We start from the raw sequence: 16,781 nt of genomic DNA, 5'->3' as shown, positions 1-16,781 counted from the left end.
CAAAATCTCACCCACTCTCCTCTTCCTCCCCAAGCCTATTCTCCCAACTCCCCAGCCACCGATACCCACTACTCGCCTTTCCCAACCCTTCCAACGCCCTATCTACCGCCCCCATTTCCCCTCCCTTGCTATCATCATCATCATCATCATCCCCGCGCCTACTCCGTCCCTTCAACTCGACAAAAAACACATAATGCCAATTCCTATCCCCACTCGGCCTCGTATTAATCGACGTAAGATTAATCCCTTGGGCCGAAAACGCCGTGAGGCAATTCGCCAGCGCGCCTGGGTTCGAGTGCTGGACTGTAAATGTGACGAGGGATTTCCATGCTGCGTCTTTGTTATTTGTCTCTTTGTTTCCCTCTGCACGGGATAAATTATGAGCAGGAGAAGAAAGAGGAAGAGGAAGAGGAGGAGGAGGAGGAGGAGGAGGAGAGGGGGAGGAAGACGACTGGTGTCGTCTGAGAACAAGAAATCTAGTCGTATTCCCCAACCGATCATTCACGCCCTCGGCCAGCACCTCGAGTCCGAATATGCCCGCTGCAACGGGACTCGACAGCGCCGCAGACGTGCCTGTCGCATCTTCCGCTGCAATCTGTGCGGCGCGCGAAGTAGAGCTTACATCTATCTTCTCGATGCTGCGAAAGTGGGTGGTGAGAAAGTTTTTGCACTGGCCCCAGGCTTGCGGGTGCGAGTATATGCGTTTGATGTGGGAAAAGTCTTTTTCTACACTTTTGTCCTTGTCGACTGAGGCTGAAGAGTTGGAGGTAGGACAAGGACGGCCTAAAAGACAGTGCCGTACCGCTACGTATGCTTCGTCGCAGACGAGGATATCAGAGTGTTTCCTTTCGAGATCGGCGAAGAGATCCAGAGTGAAGAGGACGGAGCCGTTGGAGCTGTTTTCAAAGGGTACGACGCCTCGGTGGGCTGTGCCGGATTGTACGGCGGTGAAGACGTCTTGGATTGTGGTGAGGGGGGTTAGGGTTGTTGTAGGGGGTTCCTGTGGGGGGAAGGTGGAGAGGGCGGCCTAGTGGTGTGTGTTGGTTATGTTGAAGAATTTAAGAAGTGGGGGGGGGGGGGGGGGGTTGAGAAATTAAAAAAAAACAGGAGTCGAGGAAATTGGAGGGTTAGTGAGGTAGAGAGATGGGATGTTTGAGAGTGAAGGAGAGGCATAGGAAAAAGGAAAGACATGTAAGGAAACCATGGAGTAGATATACACAACTATATGAATTCTCCTTCCCCACCTCTTTTGTTCAGAATCGAAGAATTGAAAATACAAAACAAAGTAGTGATTGCAGGAACCACAGATATCAGACTAAATTCCAGTCACAACGAAAGTTCGAGGAAAAAAAAACATGCATTACCTGATGCGTATAACTGCCCTCTGGCCCTAGATAGGCAACAATTGGCTTCTCCTCCACGCCCGTCATATTTTGGCTGTTGTTTTGTTGTTTGTTGAAAGTTAGCAAAAGTGTAGTTAACAATTACAACTGAACCAAGGGTAGTAAACTACTATATATTCTTCTCGGAACGACGTCGGAACTCCCCGGTATCGGCGCTAGCGGAGAAGATCCGTTTCAAACGGTACTTGTGCACATACAAAGTACACATAGGGCGCCAGGACAACGAGTGTACTTTACATGCAGGGTGCCCACATAACACGGACTGTACATACAGGGCGCAACATTACGTCATACTACTGATTCAAACAAACACAATCGAGTCAGTCAGTCAGTCACCAAAATCAAAACAAGACAACACGTCAAAGTCACTTTTCTAATTCAGCTAAATTTGAGAGAGCGACGAGCTGACGCATATATGGGCGAGCAATCTTCCTATTCCTTCCTTTCCTCCCCGTTGGAGAGAGTCGCAGCCAATCAAAGACAATAACCATTCTTCAGAACCCACTCATTTCTAGTCCTGACAACAGCTAAGATAGAGCTTCTCGGACCGGGTTTTTGAAGAGGCCGAGCCTTGGACGAGACTGCTGCCTCTCCGTGCAAGCGAGAGCGGGTCGTGGTAAGAATGGGTATTGATCGACCTGCACACTATTAGCGGCAATACATCAACAAGCACACCTTCAACATACATTGCAAACCCTCCGTAGGCACTCCCATCTTACAACCTGGAGAGGCGAAGCGTCGTTGCCTCGACTACTCTGGCCTTGACTCCGGATACGTCATTTGGACTTTTCGCGCGGGTAGCGGACGTTCCCTCACTCGACACGAGTGGAGACGCTACCTCGCAGTCAGCGAGGGCGCACAACCGTCAATCATCGTAGAATTCGTCTTCATCGTCGTCGACCTCGGCAAGCTGTTCAAAGTTGAGGGCATAACGCAGGATGGCACCGATACCACCAAAGCCCTTGACGAACTGGTTACCCTCGGAAGAACGGTCCGAGACGAATTCGAGGTTGGCACCAAAGTCGCGGTACTTCTCGGCAAGCCACTCGAGCATGGAACCCTGATCAATGACTTCCATCTCCTGTCCGGTTTCCTTGTCCATGAAGATGCTTCGGTCTTCTTCCTGGAGCTTTGTAGTGTGGAGGATGATCTCGGAACCGGCAGAGCTCTTGAGAACCCATCGAGTGATTTCCAAGTTTTCAAAGACAATCAGAGTCTCGGCCGCACCAGCCTCGAGGGCCTTCAAGGTATCGTCGATACCGTAGCAGACCTTTCCAGAGTCCTTGGAGATGTGGTCAAAGTACTCGTTGATGAGCTTCTTTTCTTGAATGAACTTGACGTTGCTGAGAGTCTCGCCTGCGAGTTCAATGGCCTGGTTGAAACCGTTTTCGCCTCCGTAGGACACGTCGACAACCTTGATGACCTTGGACTGCAGACGGTTGTCGAAGAGGTCGGACTGATTGAGGTCGTTCTTGAAGTCGGCAGAACCAGCGAGAATGATTCCGGCAACGTTGACTTTGTCGGCAGTGATGAAGTTCTGGACAGCCAGTTCGGCGACCTTACGGACGTAGTTATGACGCTTTTCTTCACGTAGACGGGCGAAACGCAGAGCGGATTGACCACCACGGCCGTGCTTCTTAGGAAGATCGACCGAGAATCTGGTGGCGTTAGTATGGCAACGTGGCAGGGGTTGTACGTCAGGCTCACTTGTGGACAATTTCACGCGTGTTTCCTGACAGAGTACCGAACAGGGCACCGTTTCCGTCCATGATGATGAAACCAAACTTTTGGTCAGATTCAAGCAGCTCGCTCAGGGCCTCGGTATGGAACTTGTTGTCACACAGGTACAGCGAGGTGTTGATGGGCTTGAAGGGCTCAAAGTCAATGTTGATCTTGCGCTCCTTGCCTTCAGCGGTGATGATTTCACCGCAGTAGACAACGAGACCATTTGGAGGGACCTTGGAGTAGAGCTTCAGACGCTGCTGGGTGGATGTGATGGCGGACAGGACAGAGAGACGGTTGACACGGGATTTGATGTTGGAGGCAGTGCCCTGAGCGCGCAAACGTTAGTCATTGGACATAAATCGCGCAAGATTAGGTGGCAGACGTACAAACTCTTCAGCCAACATTTTGGCGGCGCGCGAGATCTGATCCTTAGGGGCTTTGGATAGTCAGTCGGTGGGCGGGTAGGCTGCTGCGCGGCGGTGACATACGGATGATGAGCGAAATCATGGATGTGCCATTTCCACGGGCGGCCTCGAGACGCTTGATGAGCTTCTTGACCTTCCAGATCTCAATGTTCTTCTCGGCCTCGTTGGGCTGCTCGTTCTTCCCGGACATGGTCGCGGTGGGTTGGTGGTTGTGCTGGAGAGAGAGGGTGGGGTCGAGAGATTTTCTCGAAGGGCGAGGGGCAGGCGAGCAGGCCAGCAAGCGACGACGTAAGGGCACGCACGGCGACTGCAAGCACGCGTTCGCAGAGTGCAGATGGCAGCAGCAGAAGGGGGTGTTTGCAGCCGACGGGCGTGGGTGAAGGAAAAGATTTGCGTCTTCGGGCTGACTGTGAGCTCACACCAGGCCGCAGATCTGGTCTGGCATCATCATCAGGCACACACACACACACTCCCATTTACTGGTATAGAGAGTACACATAGGCAGCACATAAATGAGTATGGCAACGGCGATTGGCTCGGTTAGCTGGCCAATCAGCGGACAGCGGGCGCGAGGCTGCCGGCATCCGCGTTATCAGCCATAGCTCCCCCCCGTGCCATCACCCTACCTATGACGGCTACGGTGCGGGGGCCATGGATCCCCTCGTGATAGCGATCCATGGCTCCAGGTTTCTGTGTCTTTCGATGCTGCGCACCAGGGCTCCATGCCTTGGTCGGCGCTTCTTTATATAATGCCATCCGTCATGGCTCCGTCGTGGTTATCTACTGCATCCACAGGGTGCAATCTCAACCCGACGATAGCCAGGTATTGATTCAGTAGTTCCCGCCCCTGCAGGGTTTCGATCAAACCAGTTTTTTTATATCAAGCCTCGTGCTCCACTTGCGCCCCTTGATCGTGTGTCTCTCTTCCCGTCATTGCCGGCACTCACCATGGACATCAGAGGAAAACAGCCCTCGACTTGGGACGACTACGATGGCTCCGCCAGGGCCTCAATCGACTCGGACACGGGCAGCCGGGTGCAGTGGGACCGCCTCGAGAGGCGCCCCAGTGGCGAGAGCAACGCGACAAACGGAGGTCGCTGGTCAGGAGCAGCTACTGAATTGCGGCGACGGCGGTGAGCATGGCTCCTAATCTTGGTGTTGCGCGTGACGAAGCTAACAGGGTCTCCCAGATCTTCCATCGGCCAGCAGTTCGGCGCACTGGGCGACGCTGGCGGCGTAAACAGCATCAACAATTTCGCGCGATCATGGCAGCGTGCAGCAGGCTTCTTCGAAATCACTCCCGTGCGACCCTCGTTCCGCGTTGAACACGACGACGGCGATAGCGACGGCGCCGACGAAGATGGCGACACAGATGCGGCTGATTTTCCGCGTAGCGACCTGCCAACTCCCGTCGCAGACCAGCGATCAGCCCTGCGCAATGCCCTGCAGACCGAGGGAAGGCGTGCATCAGACAATGCGGTCACGGATGAAGAGCAGGGCGCAACCGAGCAGACCCAGCTGCTGCCCCATACAGTCGAGCAGCGCCTGAGAGGAAGGGGATCTAGCATATTCCAAATCGAGCCCTCGCTATCGTCGCCCTTTGGAGCAAGCTACGGCACTGCTTACGGTAGTTTGAGCTCGCGAGTCAACGAGTCCTCGATGCGCCATGCCGGGCGATTGTTCACCGAGCAGCAGCTCAAGGGCGCTACAGAGCCCGAACAGGAGCGAGAGCCGCTTCTTGTCAAGCAAGTCGAGGAGGATGGCCATATCATCAACGTGGTTGTTGGCCAATCTACCATGCCCCAGACCATTTTCAATTCGGTCAACGTGCTGGTGGGTGTGGGACTGCTCACCCTTCCTCTGGCGTTTAAGTACTCGGGTTGGTTGATCGGTATGGTTTTCCTTGCCTGGTCAGCCGTTGTCACTGCCTATACTGCGAAGCTGCTTGCCAAGTGTCTGGATGTCGATGGCTCCTTGATCACCTTTGCCGATCTGGCCTACGTTTCATATGGCTCAAAAGCCCGAGTGGCCGTCAGCATGCTGTTTTCTCTTGAGTTGCTCGCAGCTTGTGTTGCACTTGTGGTCTTGTTCGCTGATAGCATGGACGCGCTGATTCCTGGATGGGATATCTTGCAATGGAAGATCTTGTGTGGTGTGATTTTAATACCACTAAGCTTCCTGCCGCTCCGCTTTTTGTCATTTACATCTGTTTTGGGTGTCATGTCTTGCTTTGGAAGTGAGTAAATGACTGTGCATCCCTAAATCTCGTTTGCTAACACCCGCTAGTTACCATTGCAATCTGGATCGACGGTCTTGTGAAGCCAGATGCCCCCGGCTCCATTCGCCAGCCAATGACACAGTACCTGTTCCCCGACAACTGGCTTACCGTTCCACTCTCCTTTGGTCTCCTCATGTCTCCTTGGGGTGGCCATTCTGTGTTTCCAAATATTTACCGCGACATGCGACACCCCTACAAGTACCGCAAGGCTGTCAACGTGACCTACATCTTCACCTACATTATCGACGTCGGAATGGCATGCGCTGGCATTCTCATGTTCGGCGATGGCGTCTTGGAAGAAATCACAAGCAACATCTTCTTAACAGAGGGTTTTCCTAAGGGCATTTCAGTATTCATCGCCATCTGCATTGCCATCATCCCGTTGACCAAGATCCCATTGAATGCTAGACCCATTGTAAGCACCCTCGAGCTTCTCTTTGGCCTAGACGCACGATCTCTGGCCATGTCACCTTCTATGGACGGCATGGACGGACTCACCCGGGGATTCTTCAAGATCTCTTTACGCATCATCACGATTGTTTTGTTTGTTTTCATCGCTATCGTTTTTCCCTCCTTCGATCGCATCATGACACTTCTCGGAAGTGTCGCTTGCTTTAGCATTTGCATCATCCTACCGTTGATGTTCCATCTGAAGCTTTTCGGAAAAGAGATATCCAGTGGAGAAAAGATGATGAACTGGGTGCTGATCATCGTCAGCGCCATAATGGCCGTTGTCAGTACTGTGTTTGCTTGCATACCTAAAGAGCTCCTTGAGTCATAGGTACACAAGATGTTGAGGATAGAGATGCGAAAAGTCTATACGTGGCAGTGTTTTCTCAGTATGCATAAAGCACGATATCCGGGAGAATTTGGCGTTTTTGAAGCATTTACTCTAATTTCCTTCTAGTCATGAACTACGTAATTCACAGTATACATCATTGGATGTTGGGTTTCACAGGCTTTGCAGATACAACTGTTACCTTATTCTGTCACATTTCCTTTCACCCCAGAGTCATAGCTCTGGATTGCTTTCACTTTTCACCGCACCACCTCATGCCTGTCATAAAAATTAGATTGTTCAAGTAAAATAAAGCAGCTTTCTCCTCCAGTTGTCCCTTCATTCATTTTGATTCAGTCGCACGCTACTTCCATGAGGTCGCTCTTTCTAATTGCATGTGCAGCATGCGCCACGTTTGTACACGCCCTTGTCGTCCCGGATGTCCCTTCCGAGCTTGTCACGAGCGCTACCAACAACACCCTTCCAAGTGAAAATCCTCTTGAGGAGTGGTCTGGACCAGCAAAGGCGGCTGCCGACGATCCATGGACGCTCTCCGTTGCTCGAGGCGCAAAGCTGTTGCAAGGCATGAAAAGCAACGATGCGGAAGCAGCGAGCCTCTACGGCTTAGAAACCACAGCGGAATCATCCTTTGACGGTAATCTCATCGAAAAGTTGCGCGAATGGGGCTACAATGATAACAACGACGCTCTAGCCAGGCAAGCAGACCCAGAGTGCAACTTCGACAGTCGCGATGGCCACATGCTTAAGAAAGCCTTTAAGGACCTTGGAATCAGGACAAACAGCAAGGGCAAAGGGGGGCCAAACCAATGTTTCGCAATTGAGCATGCCAATGGTCCAGCTGTCAGGTTGGGAGACAATGGAAAGATCCCCGAAAAAGCCGACCAGCGGTATGAAGTTTGTGGAAAAGAGTACAGAGTCACAAACGCTGAGCATACAATTGGCGTCAATGCAGAAGCTGGAGCGGTATATGCTATGCAGCTTTCCTCGGCTGCCAAAGCAGCGCACAGACTATGGAAAAGAGCGCCGCTCACTGAAGAACTTCCAGCTATACGTAGCGTCTCTGACATTGCATGGGCGTTTTGGAATAGAGCACATGATTTGCAAGGCCTGGACAACATCAAGTATCTCTTTGTTGCCATGATCATCAACAAAGAAACCAATCAACATGTCAAGCGCGCTTTGGGTACGCTGTCACCTCCAAAAGACGAACCAGATGGATGGCCAGGTCACGACTTCAACATGGATACGGATGAAGGAAAAGCGCTACTCGGCTCGCCGGTTGGACGCTGGGCAGGATATTTCTTGATGCAGCATAAAAGGCAGCTAGGAGGAAACAAATACATAGCCAACGTGAGGGTGTTCAAGAGTGAGAAGGAAGGTAGTTGGCCGTACTTCTTATTTCATGTCGCCGGCCCTGGTACAGCTCCTATCTGGAAGCGGAGCGCCAGCACGGATTTAGGAGAGGGATATGTAGACGCAGGACCAAAGGTTATCATGAGAAGTGAGAATGGAAGACATATGGTTAGAGAGCATGTTATTCGGGCTGATAGGTAACCCCACCGGTGTCTGCGCATACCTTGATCACACTTCTTTCCTACTCACCATTCAGAGTCAAAATCTCATAATTTGTAATAAAATGTTTAACATTTCATCTCTTCCACACATGAAAAATGTCAAATCGTAAACACCCCCGCTGACTAACACCCGTCGCGCCCCGATCGGCGCAACCCCAAAAACCGCCGACGTCCCCCATCAAGTACGTCAAGAAATTCTGTCAAACAATAGCGACCGCAAATCCACACACCCCCAACCCACCTCCGCATACCCGCCTTACCCAAACAAAAAAACAAACAATCGCCTTGCGCAAACTCCTTCGTTTCGCAACTACCCCCACAAAACTCTTTCCGAAACCACCAAAGCAACGAAAGAAAGAAAAAATAAAATCAACCATGGACTCCTTCGGCAGCGGCCTCGGCAACCTCGATCTCTCCAAGCTATCCGACCGCGACAAGCAAGAACTCCAGCAATTCGCCATGAACGAAGGCCAGAAAGCTAGAATACAATCTTGTACGTTCCTCTTCCTCCTCTCCTCTCCTCTCCTCTCCTCTCCTCTCCTCTCCTCTCCCCTCCCTCTCGCAACCCCACTCCACTCCCTTCCCTCACTCTGAACCATCAATTGCGCAAGGAAAAATGCTAACAGAAAAAACAAAACAGCCATCCACTCCCTAACCGACACCTGTTTCCGCAAATGCATCCCCACGGGCACTGTTAAATCCGGAAAGCTAGACAAGTACGAAGAGCCGTGTATGCGACAGTGCGTAGATCGGTTTTTGGATGCGAATTTGGTGGTGCTGAGGGAGTTGGAGAGGTTGAGGGGGTAAAGAGAGGGAGAGAGATTTGTGGACTGTTGGAGGGGAGAGTATGGGAATTGGAGCGGGAGGGACAGTGTACGATAGGACATGATGAGATATGAATGGGGGCATACGACATGGTTGTTACGTCAATCATCTGTAGGATATATCGCAATGCTGAGTAGGGATTACGCTGGAATGGCATGCTAGGCAGAAATGCATGTATGAACGCATTGAATGAACGAAGCTACAATGAACTTGGAAAAAAGAACGGTAAACTTTTCGATACTGGCAAAAAAAGGTAACATCACAGCTCCGACAATCAAACATCAAACATCACACATCATTGTCAGCTGCAAAAAAAAATGTTTGTTTCAGGACCAAGTTGAGTATTGGCGCCATGCGGAAATTTGTTTCATTCGAAGTCAACCTTGACTACGTTTATCCCATGAACGCCCGCCATGCATATCACATCGCTTTTTTCCTTTGCCGGGTATAACCAGGACCCTATCATGACCATCCCATGCCCTCTCTTCGTACAAACACCGCCTCATTTAAACAATGGCGAGCTTGGTAGCCGCAATGTCGAGAGCGTCGACATCGGCAGTGAGGCGGCAGAAAGCCTTCTTTGAGCCGTCGGGGCGGATCAGGGTGTTGATCTTGACGCAGCTGACGTCGTACTGCTTCTTGAGGGCGGCGGCGATTTGGCGCTTGTTGGCCTTAACGTTGCAGATGAAGACAAGGGTGTTGTTCTCCTCAATCTTCTTCATGGCCGACTCGGTGTTGAGAGGGTGGATGAGAACCTTCTCAGCGTCCATGCGAGGAGCATGGGGGACCGACTTGCGAGGGTACTTGGGGGCGCGGGACAGCTCGAGGGTCTTGGGGCTGCAAAAAGTTGTTAACATATGAATCTCGAAAGTATTGCTCTAGGGCATACCGGTGGAAGCTGGTGCTCTTCCTGATGGCGCGCTTCTTGTTCGCATACGACTGTCATCTCGTTAATTGTGTCCGTCACACGAGAAGTACAGCCCGTCAGAGGTATATTTCTGACACGACTCAAGAGGATCAGGGGAGGCTTACGCCCTTAAGGGCCGCTTTGGCAGCGGCGTTGGCCTGCTTGCCGGTCTTGGTGGCGGCTGCAAACATTGTCAGCATTGAGCGCAAACTAAGGGGAACTGATCGAGGCGCATCTGCAAAGTTCCTTTGCAAAGGTCACGCTGCTAGAGTGCAGGCGTTACTTCGCAATGTGTACGTATGCGTGCTCGTTTCTCGATCTCGTGGCTGCGATATAGGCGTGAACGTACTCTTGGATGCTGGCTTGGGTCCCATTTTGGCGGTGTTGGTGGTCCTGGAGGTTAGTGTCGAGAGTCGCAATTCATTTTTGCGGCGGATGGCATGTCGGGTGCGATGGCTCGGCTAACTCGCGCTAGTGCTAGCGCCAGATGCTGCATCTCCAACTTTCAGCATGCTCTCATGCGAACCATGTGACTTGCGACGCAAACGCCATCATGGCTGTGAAAAAGCGCCAGAAGACTCTGTCGCATGGCCGGCCACCCATCAGCAAGCCGAAAGAGCGGATGACTTCTGAGCGATCACGGACCATCATTCGCACCCATCACCGCTTACAGAAGGAGCACGCAGCAGCCCTGAAGAAGGGAGACTTGTCGTCTGCAGAAGAGATTGCCCGAGCTATCGAAAAGAATGGAGGTATAAAAACGTATCAGGCGGCAAGTAAACAGGGGCAGGCAAAGGATCGGGGTGGTGATTCGAGCAAGGTCTTGGTCGAATGGCTGCAAAAATCGCACGTGCTAGGAGCAAAGGAGCGAGGTCACATCATTCCCAAACTTCGATGCCTGGAAATCGGCGCTCTTTCAACTAAGAATGAAATCTCCAAGTACTCCAATATTATCGATATGACAAGGATCGATCTCAACAGCCAGGGACCGGGTATAGAGAAACAGGATTTCATGCAGCGGCCACTTCCAACGACTGACAGCGAACGCTTCGACATCATCTCCTTATCGCTTGTACTCAACTACGTACCAGAAGCCACTGGCCGAGGCGAGATGCTGAAGCGTATTACCAAGTTTATGCGAAGGAATACTGCGAAAACGGACGATTCTCTGCTTGCACTACCAGCACTGTTTTTCGTTTTACCACTTCCGTGTATCGACAACTCCCGCTATCTGGACGAAGAACTACTTCTGCAAATCATGGACCGCATTGGCTTCAGGATGACGTTCAGCAAGAAGACGTCAAAACTATGCTACTACATGTTCGTTCTGACAGGGGAGCCTACTAAAGCGACCACGGAAAAGAAGAAGATACGAGATGGCCCAGGCATGAATAACTTCTGCATCATTGTCGAATGAACATGAGGTGCTAGAACGCAAGGGATGTAATATGCCAATACTACAAAAGCGGAGACTATAGAGTACCATGCAAGTCGGGGTCGAATAGGAATCCAGAGCGACGAACACTTACAACTGGTGGCTCTATTTTCACCTTGGCGCCACGCTGAATATACCATCAACATGCGGCGCCTACACTGGGCATCACGGAAAAGAATGCCGTTATTCTGTATAAGGAGAACACTTGGTTGCCATAAAAGTACGTACGTGTGTACATCAGGAATTGCTGATATCCTGTTTGGACCCAATCTTATCCCACAGCAGGCACTGTCATCGGGATCTTCCGTGGTATCCTAGCTTTCTCGCAAATAAGCACGATCAATTCAACCTGCGCCACGCACCGCATTGGGACGTTTGCAGCTGGCAAAGTGTTGTTTTGGTCTTTCTAGCGGGCCTAACATCTCAGCAGAGCAGAAGTTGTGCCGAGACCCGCCATGATATCCACCCAAGAACATACAATTCAATATCCACCGGCAATGTGCGGTATTATTTGCAATGGGTCGGCTCTAGACCCGTCGGTAGTAACTATATATGCGGTTTCGTCGTTGCGCCGATAAAGCTCCGAAGGCTGCTTACAAGGTGTTCGTTGGAAACGCCTAGGTTCTCAGGCACATGTTGTACCTGGATGGCACCCGTACTGCATGCGCATGTACAGCGAACATCACTTTTCGCAACACCGCCGCGATGAACTGCAACAGGTTGCTCGTCGCTTTATGTGCCGAGAAGTTGGCTGCCGAGCAAGGAATATGAAATTCTGCTCAATGTGTTGCCGCCTCGTTATCTCGCTGCTGTTTGATTTTCCTTTAGCGCATCCTTCATCCCAGCACCTCATCACCCACGGCCCCCCAGTTACCATTGCGCCAAGCATTACTCAAGCCTTTTTCTGAAACAACCTTAGCTCGTCCAGATCCCAGACACCGGCTTGTCAGAGTATATTTCGGGCACGGGGACAGCTTGCAAGAGGTACAATGCGCTGCTCGTGCGACAAAATTACCCGTCTTTGGCAGGTTGAACAAGGGAACATCAAACAGGAGATGAGCTTATTTCCAGTCGCTTGCGGGACCAAATCTCCACAAGGGAGTTTGTCCGAGCGCGTTGCCGCTGCCCTGCTCTCGTGAAATGAGGTGTCAGCCGGACCTGGGTGTTTATGTACCTGGGCAGGGCGCTCTCTGTTGGTCGAGTTTTCATTTATCTCGTCCGCCTCGTGGCAAAGCCAAACTCTAGTCATTCTTTCTGCTCCATCCAGTCACTCTTTTCCAAGCCGCTGCGCTGCTGTCACTCATTACCTGAACTCGTTGATACGATTTATCACATTCCTTGTCACAACTAAACTGTCGACTAGAAGTCAGACACGATGAAGTCCACTATCTTCTCCATCCTCCCCATTGCGGGCCTCGCTGCCGCCGAGTCGTACTGCTCTGTCCAGACTTACACTAAGACCGAGTACGAGACTGTGTATGAGACTGCTACAGCCGCAAAGGTTGCAGATGTCACGGCCACCAAGTCCAGCACCTGCTCAAGACCTACCGTCACTGCCACCACCTATGAGAAGGTCTACGTCACTGTCACTGCACCTGGTTATGGTTCAATGCCTCCAAAGCCTTCGACCTCGACTAGCACCGTCGAAGACTACGTCACTGTGACTGTCCGCCCATCAGCTTCGGAATGTGCAGCCACCCCATCCTCCGCTCCACTCGCCTCTGCATCACCCTCCCCTTCCGAAGCTCCCCTCCCAAGTTTCCAATTGGCGTCCAGCCCGGCAGCAAAGGCCACCTCTGAGAGCAAGACCCCAGTTGCGTATCCCACTGCTGCCTCATCCACTGTCTCTGCGGCTGCTGCGGCCGTTTCCCCCTCCGCCTCCGCCTCCGCCTCCCCAGCTCCCACATCCTCTTCCGCAGGCTCCAAGCGCGGCGAGGCTACCTTCTATGGCGGTAACCTCGATGGTGGCATGTGCTCCTTGACAGGATACACGCTTCCCAGTGGTCTCTTCGGCACTGCGCTGACCGACTCTGACTGGGATTCCGCCAACGCTTGCGGTACTTGCGTTAGCGTCACTGGTCCTTCTGGCGACAAGATCACTGCCATGGTTGTCGATCAATGCCCTGGGTGCGGTCCTCACCACCTCGACCTCTTCCCCGATGCTTTCAAGAAGCTCGCTGATCCCTCCAAGGGAATAATCCCCGTCTCTTGGGAGGTTGTTCCTTGCGGCATCACCACCCCCATTGTCCTCAAGAACAAGTCCGGTACCAGCGCCCACTGGTTCTCCATGCAAGTCATGAACTCCAACGTCCAGGTCACCTCTCTCGACGTCTCGACCGACGGCGGCAAGACCTGGAAGGGTACCAAGAGGCAGCCTTACAACTTCTTCGAGAACTCGGCTGGCTTCGGTACCGACTCCGTTGACGTCAAGATCACCAGCTCCGGCGGTCAATCTATCATCGTTAAGGGTGTCAGCGTTGCCGCTAACACCACAAAGACTTGCAGCAGCAACTTCGCTTAAACGAAGTGACCTGTATTGGGTGCATAGCTGGGCCCAAAAAGTTGTAGCAGCCTTTTCTCTTCACGATCGGATTTAGACGACCTTTTTTTGTGACATATATTCTTTTCTTTTACATTTAGCCACTTTTTTTCTTGACTCAAAGCCTTGATCGGCCTTTGGTCGTTATTTTCTATTCATAAATCGTATCTATTCTTCAGACTCGGTTGGGCCATGAAACGCTTTGCTGGGTCAGCTTCACGAATGGAATTCTTATTTGCAATGTCTTGCTTGCCCCTGTTCTTCTCTGAGTGTACACAATATCAGATTTCAAAAAGCATTTCTTCAAAGCGATGGCGTCAAACCTCGATATCTATATGTACATGTACTTGTAAGACTAGCCACTACCGACGCACCCCCCAAGGTCCTTTGATCAATCCAAAAAGAAGAAATTCAATACTTCATCACCCTCGCTCCTAACCCGCCAAACAACAAAACAATCAAACCCTCTCACCCCTCCCGTATCCCCAATCAAACACCGGACATTACAACCCCGCATTCATTCCCTCCAACTCCAAAATTACCTATAAAACTCGCATACTATACCTGTAAGCAAATCCCGGGACAACTACCATCAGCCCTGTACGTCATTTTCTTTTCTGCAGAACGGGGAAAAGTAATGGGTTAGCCCATTGCCCCGCTTATCCCGTTACCTCCCGCTCTTTCAAATTTAATCTGCCTGTCTTTTGACTTTATACGTCGGAAACGCTACGCTAGATTTCGCCTTTTTTTTTTTTTTGCAAAAGGGGGGTAAATGAGAGTATCATGGGGTCTCCGCCTCCCCACTACCAAAATGATTTTTCCAAGGGAATTCTTTTGAGGGGGAGGGGGAAGTGAAGGCGTTTTTTGCTAACAATAATTGGGGAATTCTTTTTATTGGTTGGGTGCCGGGGCGGCTCAGATCGGAAATTAGGGTTTTGTAAGGGCAGGCAGGAGGGGGAGGGGGCTAGGGCGGGTACTTGGGGGCCAAGATGAACGGTTGGGTCCCGTGTGTTGTCTAATATTGCGTACGGGGATTAGAGCGCGGGTTGTAGCGTATTGGTTAGTTTGGTTTTTGGATGTTGTCGTAGTCAGGTGGAGAGTGTGGGGTTGCTTCTATATTTTTCTTATCAGGGGAACTAAGTATGGGGAGAGAGGGACTTGGGTGTATTAGAGTAGATGTGATGTTTTTTTTTGGTTTGACTAAGAAATGGACGTAGGCATCAGGCAATAGAGCGATTTTTAGAGTAACTTCGTGCGTGAATGGTTAGACATTGTACTAAAAGTGGATATGCGACTTGTGAGAATACGTATGTATGTAAAGGCTTGATATCCTATCTAAAAGCCTCCTATAGCGCATGCGGACGGGTAAGGTTCAAGGCTTACAGTGCTTTAACACCGCCTAGTCTCACCTATTCGTAGGGACTGTCTTCCAAAGTACTGTTTTTTTTTTCTGAAATAGCCGCTCCATCGGTGAAGGGACTGCGACTCGAGATGGTGAGTTACTATGGATCAGGGGAAGTGAAGGAAAAGAGAATGTTAGCTGAGGAAAGGACAAGAGGGAACGGAACACATGTCATCCACAAAGCTTGAATTGACCGCTGGTAAGCGTAGAAAGAAAGCACGAACAGCTAACTGACAGGAAACGGACCCATGTCAAGCCAACCCAGGCGGCCCGTCAAGTCACATCACATGTATTCCATTCTGCTACAAAAACTGACGTGACCCCTTACCCAATCACGACATGCAGAACGAAACACGAGAACGACACACATCTCATACGAAGTCGATGGTGCAATCCAGCTTACGCGTCCCAGCCACACCACCAAAAAAATCACTCAGTCAGATAAACAGAGGGCAAACAAGTTCCAGATGATGAAAAACATTCCATTAATCCATGCACCCTATATACATGCACCTTCTCTCTCTCCATTACCCTTCCCCCCACGTATTCAACAAACAACNCCCCCCCCCCTTTGATACCATATCATACAATGCTATCCCCCCTCTTCTAGAATTGTAAAATAAGAGAGAAAAACGGGTGAATTGTGTATGTGTTTACAACAGGCCCAAAGCAGCGATACCAATAGCACCGATGCCGACGGCAACGCCGGCAGACATGGTGGGGGCAGGGTTGCTAGTGTGTGTGCTAGTTTGGGTGCTGGTGCTGGTGCTGGTGACGACGACGGCCGTCTTGGTGTCAGTTGCAGTGTTGACTTTGGTGCTTGTGATGGTAACGTCGGCGGCGGTGGCGAAGGCCGCGAGGGCGCAGACGAGAGAGACCTTGGTGAAGAGCATTTTTGCGTTGTTGTTGTTTTTGTTTGAAAAGAATTCAAGAGAGTGAATGTATGTGTGAGATTGAAAGGGTTTTTTTGTAGTGACTGGAGGATGGATGATGAGTTGGATGGCTTAGATATTTGCCTGAGCATGAGAAGGGGGCCCTTCTTATACCATGATTTTTTTATTTATTTATCCAGCACATATTTCCTGTTCTGTTTCTTGCTGGGGCCTTGTTTACTGCATTGCGCTCCCAGTACCAAACGCGAAGCCGGAATATCCGGTTCTGCCCCAAGCGCTTGTTGAATCATGCCCAGATCGTCGAGCCTAACGATGTAATTGCTTGTTCCACCCAAAGTGTGGCGGTGCCTAGACTGGCCCGCGGAGCTTAGTATGCTTTAGCATGGCGCCAGCCGAACAGCCGAGCGATCGTGCTGATCACAGAAAGCTTGTCCTATGTACCCCACAGCCTAGCGGTCAACTGTGTGGAGTGGAATCTGGGTGAGTTTGGCCATGTTCTTCATGATTCTGTACATACATGCATACAAACAAACAGACATCCAGAGGTAAGTCATCCAACGGCTCGGCCATAGATGC

General features: G+C 51.1%; 9 protein-coding genes across 9 annotated transcripts; 6 read left to right on the top strand and 3 right to left on the bottom strand.

Annotated features, from left to right (window-relative positions):
• Nucleotides 1–7: 7 nt before the first annotated feature.
• COCVIDRAFT_34972 (hypothetical protein) lies at nt 8–1,430 on the bottom strand (the record flags this gene model as incomplete). Its single annotated transcript, XM_014704467.1, has 2 exons — nt 8–1,027; nt 1,365–1,430. The coding sequence occupies 2 exons, from the start codon at nt 1,428–1,430 to the stop codon at nt 8–10; spliced, it is 1,086 nt and encodes a 361-aa protein (XP_014559953.1).
• Nucleotides 1,431–2,268: 838 nt separating this feature from the next.
• Nucleotides 2,269–3,743, bottom strand: COCVIDRAFT_90493 (hypothetical protein; the record flags this gene model as incomplete). The annotated part of the gene is made up of 4 exons (XM_014704466.1): nt 2,269–3,061; nt 3,111–3,454; nt 3,515–3,564; nt 3,617–3,743. 4 exons carry the CDS (start codon nt 3,741–3,743, stop codon nt 2,269–2,271), a joined length of 1,314 nt encoding a protein of 437 aa, XP_014559952.1.
• A 758-nt stretch (nt 3,744–4,501) lies between these two features.
• COCVIDRAFT_23880 (hypothetical protein) lies at nt 4,502–6,612 on the top strand (the record flags this gene model as incomplete). The annotated part of the gene is made up of 3 exons (XM_014704391.1): nt 4,502–4,686; nt 4,744–5,789; nt 5,840–6,612. The coding sequence occupies 3 exons, from the start codon at nt 4,502–4,504 to the stop codon at nt 6,610–6,612; spliced, it is 2,004 nt and encodes a 667-aa protein (XP_014559877.1).
• A 369-nt stretch (nt 6,613–6,981) lies between these two features.
• On the top strand, nt 6,982–8,184 carry COCVIDRAFT_23879 (hypothetical protein; the record flags this gene model as incomplete). The annotated part of the gene is made up of 1 exon (XM_014704390.1): nt 6,982–8,184. The coding sequence occupies one exon, from the start codon at nt 6,982–6,984 to the stop codon at nt 8,182–8,184; it is 1,203 nt and encodes a 400-aa protein (XP_014559876.1).
• A 395-nt stretch (nt 8,185–8,579) lies between these two features.
• On the top strand, nt 8,580–9,011 carry COCVIDRAFT_90679 (hypothetical protein; the record flags this gene model as incomplete). Its single annotated transcript, XM_014704465.1, has 2 exons — nt 8,580–8,697; nt 8,845–9,011. 2 exons carry the CDS (start codon nt 8,580–8,582, stop codon nt 9,009–9,011), a joined length of 285 nt encoding a protein of 94 aa, XP_014559951.1.
• Nucleotides 9,012–9,535: 524 nt separating this feature from the next.
• On the bottom strand, nt 9,536–10,310 carry COCVIDRAFT_34968 (hypothetical protein; the record flags this gene model as incomplete). Its single annotated transcript, XM_014704464.1, has 4 exons — nt 9,536–9,866; nt 9,919–9,968; nt 10,062–10,117; nt 10,286–10,310. The coding sequence occupies 4 exons, from the start codon at nt 10,308–10,310 to the stop codon at nt 9,536–9,538; spliced, it is 462 nt and encodes a 153-aa protein (XP_014559950.1).
• Nucleotides 10,311–10,489: 179 nt separating this feature from the next.
• Nucleotides 10,490–11,353, top strand: COCVIDRAFT_90668 (hypothetical protein; the record flags this gene model as incomplete). Its single annotated transcript, XM_014704463.1, has 1 exon — nt 10,490–11,353. The coding sequence occupies one exon, from the start codon at nt 10,490–10,492 to the stop codon at nt 11,351–11,353; it is 864 nt and encodes a 287-aa protein (XP_014559949.1).
• Nucleotides 11,354–12,746: 1,393 nt separating this feature from the next.
• COCVIDRAFT_90515 (carbohydrate-binding module family 63 protein) lies at nt 12,747–13,892 on the top strand (the record flags this gene model as incomplete). Its single annotated transcript, XM_014704462.1, has 1 exon — nt 12,747–13,892. One exon carries the CDS (start codon nt 12,747–12,749, stop codon nt 13,890–13,892), a length of 1,146 nt encoding a protein of 381 aa, XP_014559948.1.
• Nucleotides 13,893–16,359: 2,467 nt separating this feature from the next.
• COCVIDRAFT_90667 (hypothetical protein) lies at nt 16,360–16,515 on the top strand (the record flags this gene model as incomplete). Its single annotated transcript, XM_014704461.1, has 1 exon — nt 16,360–16,515. One exon carries the CDS (start codon nt 16,360–16,362, stop codon nt 16,513–16,515), a length of 156 nt encoding a protein of 51 aa, XP_014559947.1.
• Between the last annotated feature and the right edge of the window lie 266 nt (nt 16,516–16,781).

The sequence above is a fragment of the Bipolaris victoriae genome (assembly GCF_000527765.1).
Source record: "Bipolaris victoriae FI3 unplaced genomic scaffold scaffold_15, whole genome shotgun sequence".
Lineage (NCBI taxonomy): Eukaryota > Fungi > Ascomycota > Dothideomycetes > Pleosporales > Pleosporaceae > Bipolaris > Bipolaris victoriae.
Note: the sequence above shows the minus strand (reverse complement) of the source record. Positions and strands in the feature narration are given on the sequence as shown.